The sequence below is a fragment of the Grammomys surdaster genome, unplaced genomic scaffold (genome assembly GCF_004785775.1).
Source record: "Grammomys surdaster isolate TR1022 unplaced genomic scaffold, NIH_TR_1.0 135, whole genome shotgun sequence".
In the NCBI taxonomy this organism is placed as follows: Eukaryota; Metazoa; Chordata; class Mammalia; order Rodentia; family Muridae; genus Grammomys; species Grammomys surdaster.
This window is the reverse complement of record NW_021604593.1, coordinates 3,310,851-3,318,419: the sequence shown is the minus strand read 5'-3', so window position 1 is coordinate 3,318,419 and position 7,569 is coordinate 3,310,851. Positions and strand designations below refer to the sequence as shown.

At 45.7% G+C, this 7,569-nt stretch overlaps 1 protein-coding gene across 1 annotated transcript in view; it reads right to left on the bottom strand.

Moving 5' to 3' along the window:
- Epb41l4a (erythrocyte membrane protein band 4.1 like 4A) overlaps positions 1-7,569 on the bottom strand; it is a 209,476-nt gene that overhangs the window by 119,129 nt on the left and 82,778 nt on the right. The window contains exon 2 of the mRNA XM_028762721.1: positions 5,792-5,896. Coding sequence (XP_028618554.1) covers positions 5,792-5,896 — 105 coding nt within the window. The remainder of the gene's footprint in view (positions 1-5,791; positions 5,897-7,569) is intronic.

Here is a 7,569-nt window from a genome sequence, read left to right as displayed (position 1 = left end):
CGCGCGTCACAGGAGAAAGTGAAAGAGAAATAGAAATTTAAGGACAGGAGTAATAGAGAAAAAAAGAAGATAAAATACACTACAATTATTAAATTTAAATTCAATGATTCCATTAAGAAGAGTGATGTGACAGATTTTTATAATGTCATTATTAATGGTAAGCTAAGATTTGCACCTACCAAAGTTATGATGAAATATCCTTAACTTAAAACCATATGCAACGTAAATATTTTTTTAAAGTAATTGAAAAAAAATCACTGCTCTCAGAAACATGAAAGAGCCGAGAAGATCTCGGGGGAAGATGCAGAAGTTTTAGTTTCAAAGGTACATTTGCAGTACCTAAAGGCCATCCAGCAGTCGGGAAGGCTGACACAGGAGCTCGATGCACGGTTGAGCCACTAGCCTTGCCATTTATAGAGGTGTTCTCCTTGCTCGCTGCCATCCTGCGAGCTGGCACTATCACTGTGTAGCTGGAGCATATGAAGCAGGAGCTAGGGAGACGTGCCCAGTGCCATGCAGCTCTCCTGGGAGCAGAATGCAGAATGCTTCATCCTGAGTCTAATGTTTTTGCACACGACAACATCTCTCAAGATACCTGGGCTGGAGACACTAATTAGGGGTAGAAATTATCACTCTTCAGACAATAATTTACCTATGGAACAGATGGCACTACCCAGGAAGAACACATATTTATCCTCAGAAAAATGAAAGCTTCAGCATTCCATGGCCTCGTGAGGATGCCCCTGTCATTCCCAGAAAGGGAAGCAATTCTTGTTGCGGTTTCCTTTCCCAGTGTACCCACCTCACTACGCTGCTTATATGCCATTCGCTACAAAGTCAATGGGATTACGGATAGATTTTCCTGCTTCATCTTTGCCCTCTGTTCCCCTACCAGGTACCTGAAGGTGCCACAGACAAGCAGGTCCATATGTAAGAAGTGTGACAATATTTCCTTCTTTGCGACATTATCAGGCATTAAAGGTATTTTCTAAATACAACAGGTGAAATCCCACATCCGTTGTAGAATACAGACTCTAGATGCAAAGTGTGCAACGGGGGGCCTGTCTGCTCATGCTCAGTGGAGAAGGTTACCTTCAACACCAGAACATCTGGAGGGAGCACTGCAGGCATGAACCTCTGCAGAGTTAGGACACGGGGAATCAAGGATAAAACCCTGATGAATGGCAATATATGGTGCTGAGGATGAGGCCCATGTGTAAAAACACAGAACCAAAACAAACCAACAAAAGGCCAAACTCGGTGTCTCATGGACTAGGCAGAGGAAAAGTGAAGATAAAGAGTAATCAGGCTCTTTCTCTTCCGGTCCCAGGTGCTGCAGGAGCCGCAGGTTCAAGTCCAAGAACCACACCACACACAACCAGTTCCACAAATGCCACAGAAATGGCATCAAGAAACCCCAGTCACAAAGATACAAATTCTTAAGGGGGTTGATCCCAAGTTCCTGAGGAACATGTGCTTTGCCAAGAAGCACAACAAGAAAGGCCTGAAGAAGATGCAGGCCACCAATGCAAAGGCAGTGAGTGCACGTACAGAGGCCATCAAGGCCCTTGTGAAGCCTCAGGCCATCAAGCCCAAGATGCCAAAGGGGTCCAGCTGCAAACTCGGCCGTCTGGCTTTCATTGATCACCCCAAGCTTGGGAAGAGGATTCGAAGCTACATGGCCAAGGGTCGTAGTCTCTGCCAACCAAAGCCCAAGGTTCAGACCAAGGCAGAGGCCGCAGCTCCAGCTAAGCCCCAGGCTTCAGCTCCAGTTCGGGCTCCCAAAGGTGCCCAGGCCCCTTTGAAGGCCCCATAGAAAAGGCTCCTACCAGTGTAAAGACAGAAGGACTGCTGGGACACACCAACTACACACTATTTGCAGATGACCAGTGTCCCATGCTGTTTTTACAAATAAACTGGAGGCAAGATTTTAAAAAAAAATTTTAAAAAGTCTGAAAACAGAAAAACAAGAAGTCTGGGTTGTCATTAGAACAAAATAAGATTTCAAGAAAGAATAAGCTACAGTTGTTAATGCAGCAGAAAGGTGGGGTTCTTTCTTTGGAAGGGTGAGGAATGCCTCTGGCAGCCTCTGTGCAGAAGATGTTTAAAAAAAAAGAGAGAGAGAGAATGAACCATGAGAAGATATAAGAAGATAAGAAACCCCCGAGACCTCAGCACTTGCTTCTAAATCAGAGACACTTGGGCACAGCTCAATGGTGCTGGGAAAGAAAGAGTAAAGGAGGAGGCTGGAGCTCCCACAGAGGGGAGAGGGGACACCATTCAGGACAGGGGCACTGGGACTCTTCCCCTGTGACAGGGGAGGAACAACAGTGTCTGTGAGTGGAGAGATCCAGGAACAGGAAGTTCTTTCTGACTGTTCTGGTGAGACCCAGGACCAGTTCACTGAAGAAAGAGGACTGTGTACCACTGTTATCCATGTGTGGAATCTTTTTTTCCTTCTGTGACTTCTTGAAGTCGGAGGATAGCAGGTCTAGAAGCATGATTCTCAGAGACAGTTCCAATTCTGTCTTCTGAGAAAAGTTCCAAGAATTCTACGACGTCTGCCTCTAAAAAAGTAATTAGGGCAGCCTCAACTCTAACACTGAGAGACAGCACAGTTATAATTACTACCACAAGGGTCAGGTGTGGCTGGAACATCACGTTTACCCTTACTATTGATCCAATGTCACCATAAGCATCTTTAAATTTTCCCAGGGATATGTAAGAATCTAGACCTTTTATGACTTTCTCTTCTTTCCTTCAGACTGTGCCCTTCCTCGTACTTTATAAAAACAATGAACACTACTTTCCCTCACTCTAGTCTCCACAGGAGAGGCCACACACCTTATGCCTTCTAATCTGTGGAGACCATTCATGAAAATCTACTTTGGTCCCATGATCCTCATGAGAGTTGAGGGCAGAGGCCTTTTACTTTCAATACTGAACAGGTTCCTACTATGGTTTGAACACAGTTAATCACCACCCAAGTGCTCATGTGGAAAGCTTGCTCCTTGGCATGGCAGTATTTGGAATCTTTATTACAGTATAGAACTTTAATAGTGGTTAAGAGTTACATCACTGAAGGAGCTGCCCCAGGAGGAAGTGATGTAGTTCTCCTGGGACTGCTCTTTGGAGAAAGCTGTTGTGAATGAGCAATCACGGTCTCTTGTTATCTGTACCACTTCTCTTGCCACATGATCTCCCCTTCCCACAGATGCACCTCTGCTATTGGTCTGCCATCTTCCATGAGGTCCCCACCAGATGAACAAATGCCTGCATCACGTCTTTGAATGTCTGGACTCTAAGCTAAATGTTTCTTTTTTTTTTTTTTATTCATTACCCAATTTCAGGTGTTTTGTAATAGTAAACCAAAACTGAATAATTCAGATATTAAGAGTTAAATAAGCAACTTCATCGTTTTTTTAGGAAGACACATGGGATTCAAAGATATCTGTGATTCTCAACAGCAGCTATCTGTTCTGCCTCTTCATACTCCACTTATAACCGTCTCTGAAACTCTCAAAGGTGGGCTGGTTCCTTCTGTCCTCTGATTGTTTTCAAATTCTTAAAATTGTGCTACAATTCTAACATTGTGCCTGCTGCCAACAGGTCTCCCCATCCCTCTCTCACAGTGAGGAACCCAAGTGCTTCTGAAGCAGCAATGCTGCTCACACATCAGGGACACACAGCCAGCAGCTATGATCATAAGAGAACCCTGCTCATACGCCATAGAGGGTACAAGAAATCACTACCCAGGGAGCTTAGCAGTGTTTCAGGCTTCTGCCTGAAGTGTGAAAACCCATACTATAAAGTCTTACATTTCTCTCAAGCAAGCAAGAATGAAATTCTCCTCCACAAATCCACTAGGATTGCTTTCCTGTGGCTGCAACAAATTGCCAGAGACTGATGGCTTAAAACAATAGGAATGTGTTATCGTGCAGTTCTGGGGGCTTTAGTTTCAAAACGAATCTTACTAGGATAAAATAAAAACACCTGCAGGACGTGTTCCTCCCAGAGGCTCTCTGGGGAAGCAGCCATTTCCTTGCCTTCTCTTCAGCTTGAGAGGCCACCTGCCTTCCCTGACTAAAGGATCTCTTCCAGCGATGCACCAGTCCACCCTCTGTTTCCACGGTTACATCTCTCTGATTTCCCAGCTTTCCTCTTTCACTGATGAGGACACCTATAATTGAATCATCTTCCGACAGATAAGGTCTGTGTAGTTTTAGCAAGGTAGTCAAGTTTTCCAGGCAAGGTCTGGCATCAACCAGGAAACTGTATTTGTCTCTACTAGGAAAATATTACTAATAAAATATGAATGCAATTTGAGGTAGCTTCCAAAGCCTCAGGTTTACTCATTCTGTACATATTTACAGTTATGCAATAATGACCCGTGGTTTATATGGGACAGAGCTCAGTGGATCTATCAATATGTCTGTACCCTGTCAAAACGAACATCAAGACCTATTTGCTTTGAGCAATGCACTTCTCTCTGTGCAGATCTACCAAAATTCTCAATGTTTATCTGTATGTGTGAAATCCTTCTGTGAATAGAATAGATTGTGAAACTAGCTTAAAAAACATGTTTCACTATTAGAGCACCCACTCCCCTGCCTCTTCTCACCCTGAGGAATCCCTAGGGCCACATTCTGCACTGAGTTCATCCCCAAATGGTCATGGGAAGCCAGCAGACCTAAAGGAAGAGGAAGAATTCTTCATTTCACACAGCTACACAGGTCAGAAATAAATGGCCAGTGTCGTAGTTAGGATCTTACCACTATGAACAGACACCATGACCAAGGAATCTCTTATAAGGACATTTAATTGGGGCTGGCTTACAGGGTCAGTCCATTATCATAAAGGTGGAAGCAGGAAGGCATGATGCTGGACAAGGAGCTGAGAGTTCTGGCATCTTGATTAGAAGGCAACCAGGAGAAGACTGACTCTTCCACACTGGGTAGGGCTTCAAAGCCCACCCCCACAGGGTCATACTTCCTCCAACAAGGCCACACCTCCTAATGGTACCACTCCCTATGGACTGAGCATATTCAAACCACTATAGCCAGTCCAGGCATTTCTAAGATGAGCCTTTGAGCATTTTTGCATAAAGTATTTATCTAAGGTTAAAACCTTTCCTAGACTAAATCAACAAGTATTCTTTATTCTTCAAACTCCAAAATCGGCAGTGTGGCAAGCTTCATAGCAGACAGGACCATCTCCTGAGCTACCCAGTGGACAGCCGACCCTGGAAGGAAAGGTAGACTGTCCCTACACCACCATACTGAAGAATGGAAACCTATACTTGTTTCCTTTTCTAACAGTCCGAGGCACCCTTAAAGCTTCGGAAGGAGGCAGGACACACACACATATTCTCCTTACTCAGTTCCTTTCTTAAAAGGCAATCATGTCTGTCCCCTCCAGAGACTCTTTCCTCCCAACACAGTGAGAATAGCACACACAGAAAGCCCTCGCTACAAACTGGTGGCAACCATGGAAGCCACATGAGCCACCTGTAAGAATTTCATGCCAAGAAGTGGTGAAGCCAGCAGCCCTACAGACTTTTGCAAAGAAGAAAAAAGTACAGAGAAATTATCAGTGGAAATTATCATGGGAGAGTGAAGTTCCCAATGTCGTTTTCAGTTCCAAAAACCTAAACATCTAGAATCACACCCAGAAAGGGAAGAGGGGCGGGGAGGCAGAGACAGAGACAGACAGACAGAGAGACACAGAGAGACAGACAGAGACAAGGAGATATTTATAACCAGACATTTTCACGTGAACTCGCTGTACTCACTGTCTGATGGCTTCTGTCACAGTACCGCAGCCCAAAATAATCTATCTCCACGAGGTTTATGTGACGGAAAACATGGTCAAGGACGACAGAGCCTTTTGTTGACTTCTGCAAAACAATCCACAGATCACTTCTTAACAAGGTGTCGAGTCTTTTTCCACGGGATGCAATCAAATTCTCATCTCTTATGAGCTGCCCTCTCAGGGGAACAACCTTGTTAGACCACGCTATTCTCTCCCGGCTTTCCCTTAGGTACAAAGACAGATGTGCTAAAATTACAGTATATTAAAGAAACAGCCTTTGAAAGTCACCTTAAACTTTAGGAGCATTAACTTAATACAAAGTCCTCTGCTACAGGATTACAAGTTATCTCCAGGGTGAAGTGCTTCTTTAATTTTTAATTTTATATGTATAGGTGTTTTGTCTGCATGTATGCCTGTGTTCCATGTGCATGCCTAGTGGCAACAGAAACCAGTGAGAAGGTATCAGATCTCCTGTAACTGGAATTATAGATAGTTGTGAGCCACTCGCCATGTGAATGCTGGGAATTGAACTTGGATGCTCTGGAAGACCAGCCAGTGCTCTTAACCACTGAGTTATCTTTCTAGCCCCGAAATGATTCTTTAAATAAAGGTAGCCCTCTATGTAAAGAACATTCAATAAATTTATTAAACATTATGGAAGCTTAAAATTCCCACCATTCTTTCCACTGGAAAGTGATTTCTGCTATGGTGGCAGGCACACACATGCCAGCTGCCACATGGTGCAGGAACACATGAAAGACACTCAGAGGCACACCAGCTACTATGCGATGGTGGACTGGCTGAAGACTCCCAGAGACAGGCAGGTGTGTGTTCAAAAGACACCAGAGGCACCAATGATAAGCAAGAACATGGTGGAAAGATGGGAGAGAAAGAGAAGGAAACAGTGTTGCACTCTGAAGACAGGCAGAAGTAGAGAAAGGAGAGTGGTGAGAATCAGCCGGATGTGAATAGCTTGCCCTGCCACCTGAGGTAGCCATGGTAAGGTCCCGTCCCATGCAACTGCTGAGAGCCATGTTTGGGTCTGTGGTCCTGCAGTATCAGGGGTCTGTGTTGATGTCTGTGGCCCATGCTACCACAAAGACCACGCCGATGTCCCTGGTCTGGGCTGCCTCCTATAGCCATCTCAGTGTCTGAAGGCTATGCATAATTGGCCTTGAATCTTACTGGTTGCAACACTCAGGAGAGTGGGTAGTGCACCTCCTCTGGGCAGCACAGTAAAGCTGGCCCTGGTGTTGTGGGTGTGAGAGCCTGCCCAAAGGTATTAGCATGAGAGATCCTGCCCCACACCTCACCTGGGCAGAGTGGGAGAGTCAATATCCAGGGCAGGAGAGTGGGAGAGCTGACCCTTGCTGGTTGCACCACTTGAGAGAGCCCCCTCCCTCACCGGGCTCAGTACAATCGGCCCTGTAAGTGTATGCATGGAAGAGCCACGATATGGCCATGGGAGAGATAACCCCTCCCCTTGCCTGCTGCAGGCAGGAGAGCTGGCCCAGACTACAGCTGTGGGCAGTTTGGGAGAGCTGGTCCTAGTGTCATGGGTCCTCTCACCAGCTGCAGCACTCAAGACCCATACCTCACCTGAGCAGCAGAGCTAGCCCTGGTGGCAGGAGCATGGGAGAACTGGCCTGAGGGTGTGACAGTGGGAGAGCTGTCCCTGTGCCGAGCCAGGGCAGTGCTGGAGAGTTGGCGTGGTGGCACGGATGCTAACCTGGATGGTGTAAGCACAGGAGAGCCAGT